At 41.3% G+C, this 21,307-nt stretch overlaps 1 protein-coding gene across 2 annotated transcripts in view; it reads left to right on the forward strand.

The window, feature by feature from the left end:
• MAP1B (microtubule associated protein 1B) overlaps positions 1-21,307 on the forward strand; it is a 140,888-nt gene that overhangs the window by 101,627 nt on the left and 17,954 nt on the right. For both annotated transcript variants that reach the window (XM_054186707.1, XM_054186706.1), the window contains exon 3: positions 19,183-19,265. Coding sequence is in view for 1 of the 2 variants with exons in the window: in XM_054186706.1 (XP_054042681.1) it covers positions 19,183-19,265 (83 nt within the window). In the remaining variant the exon portion in view is untranslated. The remainder of the gene's footprint in view (positions 1-19,182; positions 19,266-21,307) is intronic.

Genomic DNA, 21,307 nt, shown 5'->3' on the forward strand with positions numbered 1-21,307 from the left:
TGATTACCTATTGAAAACTAGGTTAACACCAGCTGTAGAAAAAGTTTCCTTTTTAAATTACGGGTTTTGACATATAAATGCTGTTGATCACACCTGAAATGGTATTCAGCATTAGGGACTGTGCAATCTTACCAAGTTTTCCGTGTTTCAGTACTTCAGCAGCTGAGTCAGATTAATAAAAGGCATTTGTTTTCTACGCAGAACCTCAATTTATGTTGTAGTTCATTGCTTCCATTGATTCTGTTTGAAATGCAAATAATGGCAGAAACCGTAGGCCGACAGCTGCAGCTGTGAAACATGGCACTCACTCCAAATGTAAATGCGGCACACAGGGACTACCCCCCCTCCCCTGTGGCCTGCAGGGGTTTTGTCAGGAATAAAGCAGGCAAGCGCTCCCAGGAGCTAGGGAAGTGAGCTGGAAGGAGGGCTGAAAGGAAACCAAAAGTAGAAATTTGACCTCTGTCACTGGAAATAAAGATTGCAAAGCCGGTCAAAGTTTTAGTTAAGCATATTTTAATGAAAGCGCCCTTTCAATAAAGTTTACGTTGTGCTAAAATGTCTTTTTTTATTTTTCCTTAAATGAAGGATTTTTCAGACATAAGCAAAATGTGTCAAATCTGATCTTCCTCTTGCCGCCCCCAAAATTTCCAAATTGAACATGTTGTAAAAATTCAGTTCCTTTTAAAAAATATTACCAGAAAAGCATTGTTTTCCCTACAATGTATGATTGGCGTTATCAGGGACAGGCGTACAAAGGCTTCCTTTCCCCCAGTCTATTCAAGGCGCAGTGTGAAGGAGGAAGGTCTGCACAGCTGAAGCATGGGCACTTATTCAGGTCATAAGTAGCCGTGACAGCTGTGGCCTGGCGTCCTGATACTGCCAATGTCCACTCCCCTGGGGGGGTTCTGCAGCCAGAAGATGTCCTGGACTTCTACATTGCCTCAACGCACTTAATAGACGCTGGGCTCCTGGGCAGCATGAGCTGCTCTTGTGTTACTTGTTTGTGCTACATGTTTGTGTCAGTTCACATAATTCTCATAAGAGTTTTTGCTCCTGAAAATTACAGTTGAGACAGAAAGGATACAATGGACAAGTGGAGAAAAGGACGAGTGAAGGAAGGGTGAAGGTTTTGTAATTAATTAGCACAAACGTATTCAACAGCTTGCGATGCTGGTGATGCAAAAGAAATGAAATTCCACGTTGTAAAATGTGGAATTTTATGTGAGACCACCTCAGCCTTGTTGGTAAGAGAGCCAAACCTTCACTGGGGATCTGTTTTTTTTACGGCTTTCCTATTTCCTTCCAAGTCACCGGAAGCTGCACTGGATTTGGCCAGTGAAGACAGATCCTTGCAGGCTGCCAGACTGCACCTGAATGGTGACAATTCCTCTGAACTTGGGTTTACAAACAGGAAAGAGGCAAACATTGGAATTAAGTTGTTCAGAGCCAGAATTAAGATCTTTCATGATTCAGAAAGGCCTATAATTTACTGCTGTACATACTGTGAAGACATACTACAATCCATAATTGAAATGAACCTATTGTTTAATATATTATCTGATGCTAAGATGGGCAATGGATATTTTTCTTGGAGATAAAAGTGATAGTAAGGAGGGTGCTACAGGAACAGTGAGCACATACGTGGATATAGGATGGCATATGTAGTAAGCCTGACAATGGTGGGGTGAAAAGGGCTCAGGTATTTGGGTTCGATAGGGAAAATGTGGGCTGATAACCATCAGAGAAATGAGAATGAAGCACCATCTCATAGGTATGTTAATATATAGGAATGTTAATATATAGAAGTCAAGGGGGCTTTAAAGAAATTCTGATACCGGATGGGCCAGACTGTGTCAGTGTAATTAAAACTTCAAGTCAGACCTACTAATTGATTTTATGCTCGTGAATATATCCTTCCCCCAAACATAGTTTGCATACACAATTCATGTAGCTTGGAAACTGACGGGTGCTCTGAAGACATAAATGAGCCCTTAATTTTTTTAAGAACTGTCTGGTCTGACTTAGTTGAATGTTATAAAGTGGTTTTGAGAGTTTCATGCATTAAATGACATATTACAATGCCAGCTGAATTCTCAGTACCCCTAAGCAGATCATGTAAGCAATTTATAGCATTCAAAGGAGAGTGGCATGGGACATTTTATAAATATATTGAAATAACAGCAAACATGCTGAGGCTTGATGATACATCTATAAAATATAAGTCCACATGCTTTGACCTGAGGGAAGAGCAGAGATGTGTTTACAGTTGCATATCAAGATCTAATATTCACTAACAGCAAATAGATTAAATCTATATTCAATGAGAACTGTATGAAAGAACTTGTGTTTTTGTTTTACAGCAACCAAGCCAAGGACAGTTTGTAAATAAATGTGCCAATTTTCTTGGGATTCTTTGATTTATTATTTTTTTTCATTCTTTGGCATATGAAAGAGAAAATATTTCCCTCAATTATAACTCTTATTATGAGGGTTTTATCAACAAACATATGAAATATTAGTGTCAGGGTCTAATATTCATACCAGACAATATCTATTGGACTCTAGCCCATGATTCGTTGTCCTCTAAATTCAAAACAAAAGCGCATGTAATGTCTCACAATATTTGGTGAAAACAGGACAAAGAAGACCTGTTGGAAATCCAGGAATCTTGCTGAGACCTTCAAGCTGGGAAGTAAGGGATGCTAAGGAGGGGGCCAGAGACATTGTTTTGAAATCTAAATCTGATTTATTCCTACCCTGTTAATGATTACTCAAAGCACTGGAAAGCATGGCTCTGACCCACGAGGTTTTCTGTGGAAAAGGTGGAGAAGGAGATTTACGCACCTCAGCAAGTGTTTCTGATCTCAGCCGAGCCCAGTGCCCATCATTGCAGAGGATGAGTCCTAAAACTGGGATGCAATCTCCCCATGGATTCCCAGTGTGAACTATCCTGAGGTACTGACAATACCCTCTGGTGTCTGAGTGATATCTGCTCTCCTCAAGGGTTTGTTTCTAAAAGCCCCACACATGCAGATCTGGGTCTTCTGGTTCTCTCCTTCAAGTGGGTGTATACAAGCAGCTTTAGGATAAGTGCTGAATGTTCTCAGCAGTGCAGCCCCTGCTGAGGGCGGGTGTGCTGCATATATAAACGTACACGTTTCTTCTTTTTATCTTTCTTAGCTATGTGCAAACAATAAATAACCTCCGTATGTAAAGATACAATCGGTTACCCCATGCCTACCAGCAGCCATATCCAGTTTTTTCTTAAGCATTCATAAAAAATGAATGAAATTTTGCCCGATGACCTATTAAAAATTGAGTAGCAGTGGATGGGATTTAGCCCACACTGCTAGGCTTGCGTGGGGAAAGCCACTGTAACCAGCAGCTCTTCTTATAATCACTGGGTATTTCTTTTTTCCAGGTACTTAAAAATCAGCTATTTCAGTGTCGTGCTGCGCTAGTACTGTTTCAAAGGAGGAAGGTACATGGTTCTCAGGATTGGGTGAGGTTTTCACCAGTCTAAGTAGGACTGTGTAGTAACGAGGAGTGTGGGATATGGAGCACATCCTGTGGCACTGTGTGGGCTTCACGTTGAATAAATGAGTCATTTTATGTATAAGCTGAAAATTGAAAAAAACCCAACTGTGCACTGACTGTTCTTTGTGGAGGAGGTGTCCAGAAATTACCTTTAAGTTAAGAAATGCAGGCAATGTATAATGCTTTTTTTCTTAGAACACAGTGAAATCTCACCCTTTGTGCAGAGGTGATGGTGCCTTGCGTCCTGCCACGTGTGCAGACCTGGTGTGTACTGCTCAGCATAAGACAGACATGGCTTGAGGCACATTCAGTCTGAATTTGTACAGCACTTGACTGTCCTAATGCTACTTCTGGATTTTACTTTCTTCATTTACCCTGTAGACATCGGTTCTTACACAACACACAACATTACACCATCCTATCTGAATCTGGGAAGTGTTTTTCTCTTGATCTTTCCAGTGGTCTTCTTCAAGGTATATTGTAATGGGCCTCCTTTTGTGCATGCCTGTCTTAAAGCTTATGAATATCCTAAGGGGGTCTTGGGAAATGGTACAAAATTCCCACTTTTGCCACTCTAGATTATGCAGAATTTTTGGGGGGAAACCCTACAGGAATTTTTGAGACTAGCTAGATCAAAATGAAGATGTTGATTGTTGATAAATGATTTATACTTACGAAATTTCAACAAAACTGTCCTTGCTCTATCTACTGAATTTACCACACTCCCTCATTCTCATCTGTCTGAGACTTGAGATTTTTTTTCCCAATTATCTGGATCTTCTGCATACCACCTTCTTTTAAAAAACTTTCAAGACCTGTTTTTTTTTCTGCCTCTCATGTTCCCCAGTTGTTTTGTCTGGGGAAACTCAGCATGAAGACAATTTCAACAGTATGACCCTTGGGGCTGCAAGAAAGAGTCTCCAGACTTGAGGACTCCTGGAGCATGCTTCCAGGAACAATGAGTGCAAAGAGATAAAGGCAAAGCCTGGAGCCTGCTCAGGACAGGGGCCAGAGACCTGGGAGGACCATCTTTGTACATGAGAAAGTGGGCTGGCTCTCTTTAAAATTCTGAAATGTTCTAGATCCCCTGATTTAAAAGGAACCTTTACATCTCTAGGATACTCCCAGTATTGCTCAAGAGCTACCACTTTAGATAAATTACCAGTGTCAATTGTTAAGAAATCCCCAGATGAATTATGGATGCAACACATCTTTTAAAACATATGAAATAGAAGCACCATACATTTCTTTCTTCAGTATTTCCATTTTAATTGCGGCTCTCATTTATCTATGTCCATATCAATACATCAGCTCTATTAATAATCTGCCAACGCACCTCTAGATTTCAGTTTTGACACATCTGTAAGTGCATATTCTCTAATTATCTTTAAAGTCTCATGTCGGCAATCCATCGCTGAAGGCTAGTTTGTGTCAATTGCCAAAAGTAATTAGAAAGATGAAATTTGTTTAAAAAGTTGGTGATCACTATTCTTCCTGCCTGTACCCTAAAGCATCACAACTGGGTGCAAGCCAGAGGAATAAATTTTAATATCAAGCCTAGTGTGAACAAGTTTCTTTCTTAAATTTGATTTTTGTAAATTTCTTGATTTCAGATACCAAAACAAGGGTTGGCAATGGTAATATTTTTTTCACAGCATGATGAAATCTGTAGGATGAAACCAGCTTCAATTATTCGGTTGGTGCCTGCAAACAATTGCTTAGTTATTTCTGGATTTTCTGTTCAAATCTGGTTAAGTTGGTATGACTCCAGTGATTTAATTGTATGCACTAAGTCAACCTAGTTAAAAATATCTATGTATATTTAAGAATAGCATGGATAGCTTTTATATAGACAAGACAATGCTGATTGATGAAAGGAGACATCTCATATGGTTTTCAGTGTACCAGTTTCTCTTTTACAGATGCCTTTATTTTCTCTGACTGCTGTCTTGAAGAGTAGTTAAAAACAGCCCTGCAGCACTTTTACTTTTGGAAAGTACTAGGTGAAGCTGATCATATGGTAACTCAAGAAGATGAGCCTGTGTGAAGTATGCACCAAAAAGCATCACAATGTATTCATTCCCAACTGAGTACCTTTGCATTTGAACCCATGATTCTTCAAAAAAAAGTTTTTTTAAGGATTTGCGTAGTTAAAAATTCATTAAAAATTCTCTATTTTTTAGTTACCAGTATTCAAACTGAAAATAAAAACATATGTTGTTCTCAGTGGGGGAGAAAGTGTCAGGAGAATAGATTCATAGCAGCTTACAGATTAATCTCCTCAGCAGAGACTGGTCTGTGCATGTGTTGTGGAAGCAGCTTTCCAGTTACAGGGCACCAGGTGGTCACCTATGGTTGATTTAAGAAGCAAACACTGCCACAAATGCTATTAGTAGTGTGTAATGAGATTAACTCCCCATAGTACTTGCAATATCCTTGAGGTTTTTTCATAAAGCAGCACAGGGCTGATCACCACCTCTTAAACAATGAGGAGTTTAATCTTTCATTGTTGCATGCACATAACCCTCATCGGCATTAATAGGAGTTAAGCATGCACACAAATGGAAGAATAGTCCTTAAAGTTTAAGTAATCGTGGTATACTAAAGGTTTCCAACAATTTCACAAAGGGCCAGGACAAAATTCTATGACTATTCCCACTGGGTGACATTAAGTATTTTCAGAGATTTGTATTTTTGAGGCATAGAGGGTGATTAGAGATTCCAAAATAACAATGAAGATTTAGGGAAAGGTAAGAAGGCTTAGCTGCAAGAGACAGAATCTGAAGCAGAGCTCATATTTAATTTAATGTTTTTCCTTTCTGTGACAGGGTGAGCTTTGGCTTTCTTTTGTTTTAGGGTAATTCTTTGTCATGTGTATTGAGCAATGTGGTGGACTTCCTGGGAGTTTGGTGGATGTTTATGTAGCTAGAGACGACACGGTTCTCCGCAGCAGTTCTTGCATATGCTGGAGGAAACTATTTCACTAGGTGCAAAGTCTGTGCCCTCCTGTGAAAGCTTGCCACGGCTGTTTAAGCAGAAAAGATCCTCCCATTATGTGTCAGCAAGAGTAGTCCTCTGCTCCTGCTCCTCAGCTCAGGGGCTGCCTGAACCATTTCTGGGGGCATCTGCTTCTTCCTAGGAAGAAGACTGGGAGTACAAAAGGGTATCAGAGATGGTAACTCAAATGCTTGAAGATTAAAATAGGTGTTTCCAGCACTAGGTCTGTTACTCACTTATTTTTCCATACAGAAGTTAGTGCAGGGAGAGTGTAGAGAGCCAGTAAAGACAAAAAATAATCCAAGCTAGACTCTTGACTGGCCTCTGGAGTCTGCCCACTCTGTCATTTAGAGGGCCAGCTTTTGCTGTCACACTTGCTGGTTCATTGATTCTGAATTCCAAGCCCTTTGACTTCTGTTGGTGGGTATTTTTTTCTTGTATCAGCAGATACGAGCTATCACTAACTGCTGTTCATACATTGCTTTTTGATACTACAGTTTCCACCATGGATTAGGGTAATTGCTTTGTTAAATTTTGAGTTTAATTATTAAAAGACAATGACTTTTCAAGATAATATATGGGTTTGTATTTCCTGAAGATGCTTTACGTTTTTTCCTTCCCTCCCTGTTTTTGATGTTCTAATTACAGGATGGCATTGACTTTTTCAGTCTTGTAATGTAGTACAATTGGTTGTACTTAAGCACATCCCCAGAAAATTTAAGTCCAAAGACGGCAGGCACCACTTTATGGTTTGTTTTAATTCCAGAAATGAAAGCCAAAAAGAATGTTCCCTTTGTGCTGAAATATCTAGCTGGCAGGTGTGCCTTCTCATTTTCTTCTTTGTAAAACCTGGAATTAAGTAATAGCACTTGCCTGTATGGTACGCAGAGGCAATTGATTTCATATTACATTTGCAATTTGTATAAAACCATCATGGTGGAGAATTGAATACATCCGGTAAAGAATCGGAGGATTAAGGTGTCTTGAGGCTTTCAAGTGAGCCTCTCTCTTGGCAGAGCAAGATCTCTGCCTTCAGGTAGAACAGCTCTTTCGGACCAGGAGACTGGTTGCTGCTAGAATAGGACAGTGAATTCACGTCCAGAAATTGATTAACAACAATCGTGATGGCTTTTTTCACTGAGTAGATGTAAAGCTTTGGGCAAGTTGTCCCATGGAGCTGGGAAGCTGGATGGTTGCCAGGGGAAAAGATTAAACCTGGTTCTCATTAAGGGCTTACAAACAGAGCATCTCGTTAAGTTTTGCAGTGGTTGTGGAGGCTCAGGGATATTCCACAGCTGGTAAATTAGTTTATAGTAATAATACGTTTAGCAGAATGACAAGCTTCTAAAGCACACAAAAATAAACCCAAGTATTAAAAAATGTAACTTTTCCACTGTAATACAGCTATTATTATTGTGTGATTTGTTCAGGAAACAGCAATAAAGCTGTGATGTTACTTGCGAAAGAAGAACGTCACATTTCTTCCAAAAGCACCACTAAGTAAATTATGTTTAAGGAGGTATTTTGGCAAGAAACCTGGGATTTTTATTGTACATAATAAAAGTTACAGTGCAATTATCAAGGGTTGGTTGTAAACTGTGGGGTTTTTCCCCAGAAAAATTATTGATTGCCAGGCTGTAGGAAGATTCAACTGTAAATAATTTTATACTGCAAAGTTAAGCATCTGATCTGGAGTGCAAGGCTCCCTGCAACAGCCGTTAGTGCTTGCAAACAGATCTGTCATTCATTATTCATGGGCAATGAAATCATTCTCTGATTTGAACTAGGACAAAGGATAGAATTTAGATATAAACTGAGAAATTTTAATAAATACATGTCAAAGAGAATATACCTGAGGGAAAGAATGGATTCCCCATGTGTCCATACCCCTACAGGTTTTATTGACTTGTCTGACTTTTGACAGAGATGGCAGATGAACTTAGAACTAAGTTGCATATGCAGTAATGACCCCAAGACCAGAAACATCCCCAGAGGATTTTAATTGGAGCTTTGGATTTGCCTTCAGCTGCCATAGTGCTGAAAACCCATTAGTAAGTAGGCTGGGGCAATTTGGAAACGTTAACAGAGGCCTTCTGAAATGATCAAAATTCAGGAACATCTCCCTGAAGGGAGGGAGTAAAACACTAAAAATGCGTTCAGGTGAAGTTGTCTGAGAAGAGAAAAGGCAGACTTCGGAAATTATTTTTTTCTGAAATATTCATTTCAGTACTTATGCCTTTGCTGCACATTTTGCACGTACATCAGCTTTTCCCTGATGCTGCTGTGCTCCGTTTTCCATATGAAGGTGGGAGTTGCGGTGAATCTGCAGAGTGCTACAGAGAAAAGGAAAAAACCTCTAAGCTAATTTCCCTGCCCTGGCAGTTGCAATGTGAGGGCAGAATGGTACAGCCAGGCGGCGCAGCACAGGGAGGTGAAATGGAAGGATGTAAAAAGGAGGTTTTCGCAATGGCAACACTTGAAAGGAAATAAAGTACATTTAATTGAGGTTGCTTATAAAAAAAAAAAAAAACAAAAAAACCCCAAACAACAACAGGAAGGATCTTGTCTACTTTCTTAAATTTCATTAAGGAGAAATATAATGCTGATGTTCCCGATCTTGTTTTCAACAGCAGTTATTTACAATCAAGAACCTTTTCCATTCCTCATTGATCTCAGTGGCAATTTTCCTGTGGAGTGCACTTGGATTTGAGATAGACACAATGTTATTTAATGCAGATTGGCACAACCATATTTTGTTATAAGAAGTCATTAAAACAAATCTGATGTTTGTTTTCCATAAAAAGCAGCCCTTGGAAAAAGTCCCAAGCACTTTTCCTTTGATGCACAAATTTGCTCAGCATCTTTAACAGCCTGGTAAATGGTTTTGTTTGTAACGTGAATACACTGGGGACTTGGTATAACAAAAGAACTCTTAAGCTTCTAACCAGTCCTGTGAATTATGATACATGGTGCAGTGCAGTCTGAGGTAATGAGCCACAGAGGTATTGAGGGAAGTAGTATTTTTTTCCAAATAAGAATTTATTTGGCTATTTGACAGTTAACACCAAGTTGGGATGTGGAAGAGAGATTCCTCTCCTGAATAACTGAGCAAAGTTAAAATATCAAATTGTGGGGACTATTGCAAATAAATTATACTGGGAAATGGTCTGCTCTTCTCAGGATTATGTTAGTTTCTGGGTCCAAGATGTTTTCCAGTGGTAAAAGAAGAAATTTCCTTCTTTTTAGACAGAGAAAATTGTTTCTGGAAGAGGTCTGATGTTGCGCAGCTCTCTTTCTCTTCCCTGATTAGTAATACTCCCAAATGCAGGCTCAGACGAGGACTTCACTGACCTTCAGGACTGATGAGTCAGCTCTGCATCACTGCAGTGTCCCATCGTCGTGTGTGTTGGCCGCCAGTTTCTCTGCAGTGCTGGGGCATTGTGCTGTGCAGCTGAAAACTAAAGATCCGGATCCACAGATCCGTTCTGCAGTGTACCAAAGAGCTGCCCTTGCCATTTTCTGTGCGTTTAAGATTTAAGGGTAGGAGAGAGATTAATGTGAGACAATGTAAGGATTACAGCCTAAAAATATAGGGCTGACCATAGTATACATGCCATTAATTTACTAACTTGCTGTTAACAGCTTTTTAAAATCATTACTTGTAATGGAGATGTGTAACTCAAGAGAATTGCTTACACAGAATCTCACATTTGTGTACCTGCCTGCCTCAAGTTCACAAAATACAAGTACTAAGAGTAAAAAGATTAAATTGCTTTGCTTTTCCCTAGATAGTTATGGACAAATTTCTCATTAAGTTCAGTGGGTGCTGGTTTCTGTTTTCTGTTGCCATTTGTAGCTAGAGTTTCAAGATCTGCAATGATAACATTTGTTAAATCATATAGATATCTTAATGGGCAGGCAATTGCTTTATGGAAGAATTTCAGCTCTGGGAAGTAGTTAAAGGTGACTTGGGGGTCCATCTAAAAAAATAATCCATTATGCATAGCTTTTAAAGTATTCAGTATTTTCTGATGCACAACATAGTGACGTACCTTGCAGAACTAAAAGGATTGTGTAGCTGCAGCACTCTGGTTGGCTTCTAAAGATTCAGGTTTCTGTTTCTGTATGACCTTGGAAATTGTTTCCTTATCTCTATTTTATGGGGTTAAAATTCTTTCACACCTATCAAGTGTGTTCTAAAGATAAAATTCATTGTGAAAGGAGTTGCTCAGAGATCAGTGTCTCTAGAACTTTAATCTACAAAACTAATTTGTGGTAATACTCCTAAACAAGATTAAAATACGCATTTCAGGAAGCCACTCTGAATTGTGAATATTTTGGAGGAAGATCTTAAGTTTTGTTCGTACGGAGTATTAATAAGTGATACGTATTGCCTTGAAAATAATGGAAAAACCTATACAATTTATATAAAAAGGCTTCAAGTACAAAACAATTGAGGAATAAGACATAAAGGTACATACGAAATTCCCATGTTGATGAATGCAGCAGTCTTCTAGATGTCTCTGAACCCTCTTGTTTCAAGGTTGGAAGGGTGATTCCTGAGGGAGGTGGTGACTTCAGGTAAATGAATTGTTGGTGAAAGGCCATGCCAGACACTTGTGACAGGATGGAGTTTTTGCTTCTCAAAGCCACACTGACCACAGCCATGATATTGAACAAGGCAGTTCTCATGACTAGGAACACTGCATGGCCCTCTCGTAAACAGCCATCACTCTTCCCTCCCTTTCTGCCCAGATATTAAACCGCTTTGCTCAATAAACACTCCCTTTTTTCCCCTTCCTATAATTACAGGAGATCATTTCTCGGAGCAAGGTCATAAAGCTGCACTCACCTGTCTGCAAAGCGCAATTCCAGCTGTGCCGGTTCAGATTTATGTCCTTTGCTTGCCATCCTCTGACTGCAATTACAGTGCTGCAAATAGTGGTGGACAAGGCTTCTGGGATTTGAGCTTTATCCACCATGTGGTTTGTAAATGACATAGGTCTACGAAAGAATAGAAATGGCAGAGGTCAGAGATAGACACGCCTGACTACAGCAACAATTAGGCATCAAGTGAGAAAGCAAAGACTGCTGCCACGGACCCGCTATCTCTACAAAAACTACTTAGGATGTTGGGTAGTTCCCCCAGAAATATGAAATCCTAGGTATTGGGAATAATTGATTATTGTAGGATGGATAAGGAATGTTTGATTTCCTAATCAAAGAAGTATTCCAATAATTAAAGACAGTCACTCACTTCAAGAAGAGGTTTATCTTTTTCCTGTCAGTAGTGAATTTTAATGCTCGATAGCAATAACTTGCAGCTGAACTCATTGAACAGATTGGTGCTGCTCACTGACTACGGGATATATTTTTTCTTAAGCAAAGTCAAGGGTGAACCCGTTTATCAGAAGCATTGGATTCCACTACTGTTGCAAGCTTAGTGTATAAACAGGAGGTGTATTCTTGTTCTATTTGACTGATTTTTTTGAGGTCTTCAGCAATCTTGGTTTTAAATTTGACTCCTGCCCAGAATCTCAGTGAAATCAATAATGAAATCCCTAAGGTACTTGGTTCAGGTTCAGGTTTTGTGGCACATCCCCTCTTTGGCAGATAAACCTGGTTTAGTAGGAATTAAAAGTATAATATATAAACTATTATTGTTATTGTGCTTTAGACCGATTTGCTTCAACTTTTTTTTCAGAGTATCTTTTGTAGTACTACTTTGTTCAGAAGAGATTTTTAATGCTTTAGCAGCCCTTTACAGCGCCCTGAAATTGTGAAACCTCAAGAATTATATGAAAAATACTGTTTCTGAAGGTGGGGAATGATACTTGAGGGTAATAATTTGCCCCTGGCAGTAACAGATGGGAGTGAAAGGCCAGCAGTTTGCTTCCACTTGATATATGGCTGTATTTTGACAGCAAATTAGATGTCATGCAAAGTTGGCAAATAGTGCAAGAAATCAATATTTAGTGTGAAAAGTCGATACAATTAGTCTGTTGATCAACAGGGTGTGTGAAAACACGATTTAATGCCCTGAATTTAGTTCAGGAGATTTCAGTGGGAATGGGTCGCAGAGCAGTGAAGTCCCCTGCCATCGCCCGTCGTTCTTGCAGCAGCTCCTACCACAGCTCAGTTCATCAGTCCGCAGGTATTAAAGATTAAAGTTTGAGGCAGAAGATATGAATCCCGTTATGAATATTAGTGCAAACAGGTCGGCTTGCTTTCCCTCTCTGCTGTTCAAGAGTCCTGAGCAAGGATTGGTGGACTGGGTTGGTGTACAGTAACTGGAGGCTGAATCTTGCAGTTACTGTTCAGGCTGCATCATCATCTTCTGTCTAGCCTTCCACTTTCAGGGCTCTATTGTTACCTGGATGTATAAACCCAAATGAGATCTGGCGGGTAAGAAGAACTAAAATGAAATTATATGCAACTAGCCTTATTTCATTAAACGTGAGCTTAAAAATCCTAAAATACAACGTGCTGCAGGACATTGCCTCTCAGGACTTGTAGTTAATAAATTGGTGCAAGTCAGATGTGAGTAGGAAAAATGTTTAACTATCACCAGGTTGCAGCTGAACCATATGAAACTTGAACATGAATTCCACTCATGCAAGGAAAGGGAGAAGATAAAACAGGGATTTATGCTTCCTGCAGAGTCACTACACAGTTCAGTATTCTAGCAGATCACATTCAAGAACGATTAACCTAACTTTATGGAGACAACACATAATTCTCTGTAAAATGCACGTAACGTTAGATATGAATCTGAACTAACCATTGTGTTCAGAGCAAGCAGGTTTAAATAACTGCAAGGAGAACAGCCACACTTTGCAGTCAGTGTCACTCTTCCGAATCTTTGTCACCATCAGAGGGCTCAGCAGTATTAGTAGAGCTGACTTTTTGTTCACAGCTGTCACGCCAACTCAGCATCCTGGCAGGTATGGATTTTATTTTCATCTAGAAATGTGCAAAGTACTCTGATATTCGTACATATATAAGAGTTCTTGCTGGAAAAAATGACTATACCTTCCTTGCACCCAGCTTAAAGGTAAGAAATCGTTGGGCTGAATTGAGCCCTAGAGGCAGTGAATCTATCTTCTCTGACATAAATGGAGTTATGCCTGTATTATGCACTCCCCACCATGTCACCCAGTTACAAGGCTAACTGATTAACATCTGCAGTCCCTGGCATCACCTGCAGGGCTTTCAGACTGTGCCTGGAAGGAGCTTTCTGAAGTTCTGCTCTGGTAGTCCAGTGCCTGGGCATTATATTTCTCCATCAAGTTTGCAAAAAATTTTCTTCTTACTTGCAGATACAGAACTCCAGATTTTTACAACATCAGAATTTGCTTTGTCAACTCGATAAAACCCACTACTTTGCTCAAATGCTGTACACTCACCTACTTGTTCAGCTGGCAGTTCAGGTCAACAGGAAACTTAACGTGGTCTCGTGGCTCTGTCTCAATGGAGAAGGTGAAGCGGCTGGAGTGCTCCATATAATTTACAAGATTTCTTCAGATACTTGATAATCTGCTGTAAAAGGCGATCTTGATCCTTTCTCCTTTATCTGGAATCATTGTTGCAATGTAGGGCCTTCAGGTTGACAGTGGGGAGGTTTGGGGGCTGGCCACAATTACAGTATTATTTGACAATTTATGCCCATTGATCTTTGTGTTGAAAAGAAGGAGAAATAGATTTATTCAGTTAATAAAAGAAATAGCAACCATCAGATGACCAGTCATCCAGAACCCTGAATACACTGTTGATAACATAGAACAACCATGCTGAGCACAAGGTCTTTCTTGGAGGACAAATTCGAAGTCCCCACTAGAAAAAGGTGAAACAACGCGCAGTTTGAAGTGATTTAAAATGCATGGGTTATTGCATTACTGTTGGCTAGGTTAAAAGCTCCCTTTTTTCCAAAGGAATTTATTGCTTTAAATGCATCTTGTCCAAGGGGTATGATAACCTTTTGATAACCTTCATCAAACATGGTAAATCTCAAACAGATGTAGTTGGGATGATTCTTGAACATCAGTTATTGCTTTCCAGCATAGTGACTGACAAACCCCAATACTGTCTTTCAGAGTCTTAGCAGCTCAAAGACCGTGCCCCACCTGACCTCTTGTTCAGTGGTAATTTGTTGTGCTCCTCATGCTATTTATTACTCCTGGTTTTGCTAAAGGCATATTTTCTTCTACCAAATCAATTAAATGTAAAAGAGTGTGATTTGCCCATGCCTTGACCTTTAGTGCTTGGATGCATAGAAACGGAGTGTAAAATCCCTCCTCTCTTCCCCCACCTCACCTCCGAGCCCCCTATATACTCACATGTGTGAAATCCTTAGCTGGTAATATTTCTCAGTCATCCAGCTCTTGCTTACCATGGATGTAAAGGCAGCGAGGACTAAAGCTTTTAAGATGTTACTATGTGTGGATATCAATAAACAGGGTATTGTCCTGAGTAGGAATTAAAATACACCAAGCCTCCCCTCCCATCTATACCCAGAAATGTTGACGCAAAAGGTTGCACATTGCTGCTTCTCCAACGCAGCATTGCCCTATCGGGAAGATGTCTTTTCACTGGTGATTGTATTTCTACATTAAAGACGTCTTCTCAGAGCTGAAGAAAGAACTCTGGGAATGGATGTTTTATTTTGGAGGATTTTTCTTCCCCCAATGTCCAGAAATTCCTCCACAAGGCAGAGGCAGCTGGGGGGTGGGGGGCAGCTGGGCATTGGACTTGCCTGCAAGTGCAGAGCACTGAACATTTCCAGCTGCAGAGAGTTCACCGCCTAGTCATGGCTTGTGGGAAGTTTCATTAGCCAGCCTTGCAAGCCGTGCCATCTGCTAATGCCACCCAGCATGGCGACTGGCCTAACACAGCAGTCATGTCTTCTGACAGAGAAACAATACTTTAAAGTTCTCTACAGTAAAAAAGATGTTTAAAGTTGCCAAAGGGCTGTGTTTGCCAAAGGGCCAGTTTTGGTGTCACACTCATCCCCTTCAGGGAGAAGGTATTCCCCTTCACCCTTTCTGCCAAGAATCATCACAGGAAAGATTTACCTGCTTCCTGTGTGTTTACTTTGTGTGAGAATGGCATTAACATTTTGTGTTTGCACAAAACTAACATAATCCCCATTAAAAGTGAGACCCATGATCGTGCTGCTTGATTGGCCTGAAAAGATCAACTGTGTAAGTTAGAAATCTGTTCAGTCACTTCCCTAGGAAACGACACCATCCCCACCATCTCAATAATCCTACTATAAATGTCATTGATATTTGGCTGAGTAGGGGAGAAATAGGATCCTATGGCCATAGAAACTGGGATGATGCGTGTGGAAATCACCCTTCAAGCAATGTCACATGCTATTTATTTCTCTCTGTTCTGGTTCTGAACCAAACAGCTGCCAAGAGTCTCTATTCATATCTGTTTATAAATTGAAGCTTTACCTAATAAAATCAAGCATGAGCAGATACTTGGATTTCTTCCAAACACAATTAATATTTATTTCTGAAAGTCTTTAGATAGGGCTTTGATTTGCTTTCCAGAAACTATAAACAGGTAAAATCTATCCACTCAACCACTTTTGTGCAACCTGGAAGGTCCTTCCTTTCTTCCCCTGACACGTCACAGAAATGTTCTGTCAAATGTGTAGAGAAGGGCTGCAGAAATCCAGGAGAGTTAATTTAAAGCAACCTCAGATCTTCTACATGAGTCTCAGATTCTCCCACTCCCTCTGTAGTTTTAGCAAGTCGCAGTCTCTTGCCAGTTTGTGAAATGCTGTTGCTGCTTTCTGCTCCCACACTGTGGTAGTTCGTTTCTGTTTGACAAAACTGTTCCTGTGGGAGACTTTCCTTCATTCCCACTGAGCATCTCAGGGCGTCAACCTGGGGAGTAAGCCCATGTTGCTCTTACAAAATTGTAAATAGTTTTAAAAAAGACAAATTATTTTATTTCTCAAGGAATGACATGTGAACGTGTTAGTGATATTGGCAAGCAGCCACAAACTTCCCAAGTTTTACATGGGATGGGAGCCCTCGTAGTGACTCAGTGCTGGGTCCCCACCCCGTACGACAAGCAGTAGCACATGTTGATGCTGAGGAGTCGAAGAGGGAGGCAGTCACGCATGCAGCTCTGAGCTTGCGTCTCTGCAGACCTCTACGCTTGCCTCTGGAAATCAGTCTCAAGCTGCATGAAACCATGCAACCACTGGAGCTGGGTGTCTGTCCCGCGGGAGCACAGGGTGTAAGGGACCGGCATTGGTGCTGGTCAGCAGGAGCTGTGACTCCCCAGCTCAAACCCCTCCCAGCTGCGCAGACACGCGACTCGGAGCAGCTCTAGTGAAGTCCAAAGGGAGCGCTTTGAGTCAGGTGGACGCTGTGCTTCTTTGTCTAACTTTGCATGTGGCTAATTGCATTTCTTTTCTACCTGTGCTTAATGTGTTAATGTCCAACTTATATATGGGGCTTACTCTGGCCTGAAGCAGAGTTTGTGCTCTGTGTCTCCAACTATTAAGCGAGAAATTTCTGTGGCAGCTTAAGGGTGATGATTTCTTTTGTTTCCTTACAAACAGTAAAGACTATATTCAATAAAATCTGCCTAATCTCTTTATTTGAGGGAAATCTGCAGTCTGAATAAAGTACCAGATCACAGAGCACATTCTGTGGTAACAGAGCGATCTGGATGAATATAGCCTTGTCTATGCATTCCTGTTAGGGAAGGAAGAGAGCTATAAAAATGAATTGAATTACAAAGGGTAATGCCAGAACTGGATGCTGCAGAGGGAGACCTCCTCCCCTTTTGTAATACACAGTCAGTCTCCTTCTTTCAAGGAAGTGTAGCAAAAAGAATATATGTTAAGGAAACTAGGTTTCTTCAGACGAATTAGATTATTATCCACAAGTCTCTAGGCACTGTCACGCACAAGACAGTAAAAGGCAACTGCATCTCACAGTTTTACTTGAGAACATTTTATTTTTTTTCCTTCTCCTTCGCTTTCTATCACGTGATTGTAAACTTATGCTTAGAAATGCAGAGCTTCTCCAGCACAGCAGCAGAAGGCACAGCACATTGCGAGCTTGGTGGGCGAGGAGGAGGAGGAGGAAGAAGAGGGCACCACTGGCTTGCTGGGGGGGGGAACCCAGCCTGCCCGGAGCTGGGGGTGTGGGAAAGGCTGGCTGCTCGCCCTCGCAGGCCGCCCCACGCCGCCGGGGGCTCTCAGGAATGCAGAGCTCCTTTCAGTGGGGCCATTCTCCGCCTCATTATTTTATGCCACTTTACAGGGGAGTTTTTTCTCAGTTGGCAAATAGGTGACTTGTTCTCTGTTGCTCGTACTTCCTTTTAAGCACAATTAATTATTTTAATTGGTTAATATTGCGCCGAGCCGTTTGCTCGGAAGAGACAGCTCTTCTGGGTTTTTTTGACTAATTACCAGTCTGGATTTCTGAATGACAATACAGCTGCTAATTAATCTCACTGCAGTTCTCACAGAAAGAGACCCTGATAAGAACTTGCCAATTAACATAAGAAAAAAAAATAATAGAAATGTCAAGAGTCCTGTTGTGTTTTTCTGGCATCCACTCCCAGTCAGATGAATATCACTATTAAATACAGAGACAGACTAACTACTAACTATGAAAGCCAGCAGGCTGCGAGGCTGCTCCAAACTTGCCCAGACGTTACTCATTCAGGAGCTAGCTGTTATTTGTACGCCCGTTCGCTCTTGTTGCCTAACATTGCTTGCTACGGTTTTTGTAAGCAGGAGGAAGATGAAGCAGGGCAGCGCGGCAAGTGTCCGACCATCCCCGTAGGGAATTTCTCCCAGTGTCCCAATGTTAATCACTATTAGCAGAAAGGCTGGAAGGGGAGTTATGGTAGGGTGGGTCCCAGCTGTCACCTGGTTCATCTGGTACGGCCGGGGACCTGGGGTCTGCGTGCGGCACTGCCTGGCTCGAGGGTGCTCCCATGGTGGGTGACAGGGAGCACACCAGTCCCACGTGGGACAGTGCTGGTGGTGGCGGGCAGCAGGGACACCCCTGTGCTCCTTTGCTTGTCTCACAAATTGTGCTCGTTAGCCGTGGTGGGCAGTGGCAGCATACAGTCCAAGTATTCACTGCTTCTTGCTGGAGAAGTTCTCAGACCATGCTGACTTTTCTGCTGCTGTGGCTAAGCCACTAATAGTTCCTGGAAAAGCTCATTTAAAACCACCTGGGCATGTTACAGGCCTGTGACAGTCCTATGGGGACTGTGTAATCTCAGCTGTGTCTGTGATGTAGATACGTTCACGAAAATACAGGGCCAGATTCTCAGCTCCAGTCCCTGTTGCGCCCCAACTCTGTGAGACCAGGGTGAGCTGCAGGGGCTCCTCCAGCCAGGGGGAAGGGACAGGACCTGGCGCTGTTGCCAGTTTGTTTTCTTTACCTTGAATTTTCTGGAGCGGTGTTTCTTGCCCACAGGACCACATGTTTCTGAAGAGATGGGCAGCATGGCAGTTGCTGTGGCTGGTGTGTGCTGCTCTGGGTGACCAGAGAGCTGTCGCACAGTGGGACGCGCAACAAGCTCATGGAAAGTGGTGGTTTAAAGCATGCTGTTTGAATTTAATTTCTTCTCTGTTTTTTTTTTTTCGCTCTGTGCTTGCAGGTCAGAAGATTCTTCACCACAGAAGTGACATCTTAGAAACAGTAGTCCTGATCAATCCCTCAGATGAAGCAGTTAGTACTGAGGTAAGCCAAAAATACTTCACTGGAGGTGTCACAAAAGCTCCATTAAGTGGACAGGATGGGAGAAGTGAAGCAGCATAGTTGAGATGAATCTTGAATATCAGTTACTGCTTTCCAGCTTAGTGACTAACAAACCCCAATACTGTCTTTCAGCATCTTAGCACACTAAGAGCAGATCCGAACTGTGGATGAAAGGACAGGTTAGGAGCAAATATCATGAAAAATATCAGCCATCCCTTGATTTTCTCCCTGGTTTCCCAGACTCCTGACAAAACATCAGAGGCATATGACAGAAACACATCTCTGATCTCAGCACTTCTTTTCTCATAATGCGCCAAATTCCCTTCTTGGTGAAGTGGAGGCAGCTGTGGTGAAACTGCATCTGCTTTTCTTCTGCTCCTCCATTGTTTGGTAGCTCTGGATGTCTATTTTATACATTTTAAAAAAAAGTGTCTGAAGGTGCCCTGAGACAAATTTAGGTCTTTGAGAAGAATTCCTTCAAAAAGCATGTGACATGATCAATGGGCTCTGGACAGTTGGCCAGAAGAGGACTACCAATTCCTCATGAACTCGCTAGAGTCAAAGAACTGAGCATGTAGCTCAAAGATAAAATTGACGAATTTAGCTACTGAGACTGAAGGTTGGAAAAATAGGGATAATTGCATTGCTAGCCTGTGCTGGGAAGCATTGAGAGTATCATTTCTGCTGGGAAATGAAGTGACTCTACTTTTGGTACCTAGTGAAAAATGTATTTTATTACCACCTTAAGTCATATTAAATGCACACAGGAGGAAGGACTCTGAAACAAATTAAATTTCTGAAGTTGTAAAAGTTTAAATAAGTAAGTCACCTTAGTTAATGGCAGGTCTTTCACTAAAAAACTATGGGTTAAAACAATGGGTAGCAGCTCTTAATAGACTCAGACATTCAGAGTAAAAATGTTATAATGTGTGTGTGTGGAGGGGAGGGAGAGCAAAAGGAACTGCTGAAAGTAGGGAAATGCCGTTTCTGTCACCGTTTCTCATCGTACCTGTGATAGATGACCACATGGAAGAACACGGTCTGAGGCCCATTAATGACTTCTGAACCCTGGCTTTACTCCTTTGGCTCTGGAAAATGTTTGGCTAGGTTACTGTTAATTCCCTCTCACTAGACTGAGGGAGGCAATCTTTTCTTCGCTTTCATCTTGCCAGACTGGTCACAGCCAGAAGTTAACAAGCTGAGGTTTACCTTGGCTGACCAAGCAAGACTCTGACTGGACGCAAGCCAGAAAAAGACGATAAAAAGAGGCAGCAGAATTAAATCAGAGGTTGGAATAGAGATGCTCTGTTCATTATGGCAAATAGAAAAATTAGTTTCATATATGAAGAGATTTCCAGATTCTGTCTGGGGGGACAGTGATATGGCATGGAGCTCTGACTTCACTAGAAGCGGAATTTGAATCTATCCATTCAGGAAAAACAAAGGAAAATGATATTAAAAGAAATATCTGCTAATCTGGCTGGTAGTAGTTGTACTGGTGGTAGTCTGAGCATGGCTCTTCCCCAAGCTCCTGTCGTGTTCTGTCAAATGCCAAAGTACCTCCCAGAAGAGAGAGACCCAAAGGGAGACAGTCTGTAGTTTCCCAAAGAAAAAAAGTTTCTGAAACCCCCATCAATGATTACTTCCTTCTTAAGGAAGGAAGTTGCTCTGTTGCTCTGATGCTCTTCAACTGTACCAAAAGTCTGGGAAAATGCTGATCTGTCAATGCTCCTGTCCCTGTTCACACTCCGTCTTTACCGCTGTTTTGACTGAGGCTACTTCTTGCTCTTCACTTCATTCAAACCATTCGGGACTTCAGCCAAGGGTAAAGCTGAACAGAATTATCACCTTGCAGTATTTCTTCTGAAATGGAGTGGTCTTGAAATCCGGAGACTGGTAGTCCTTCAGGAAGCCTTGATTATACACAGACACAGAATTTATGTGTCTCTCAAAGGTCTTTCACAGGTATTCATACATTACGCTCTGTAATCTGCAAGTGTTTACCTTCCTCCTTGCCATAGTGT

Source organism: Rissa tridactyla, chromosome Z (assembly GCF_028500815.1).
Source record: "Rissa tridactyla isolate bRisTri1 chromosome Z, bRisTri1.patW.cur.20221130, whole genome shotgun sequence".
NCBI classification, from domain to species: Eukaryota; Metazoa; Chordata; class Aves; order Charadriiformes; family Laridae; genus Rissa; species Rissa tridactyla.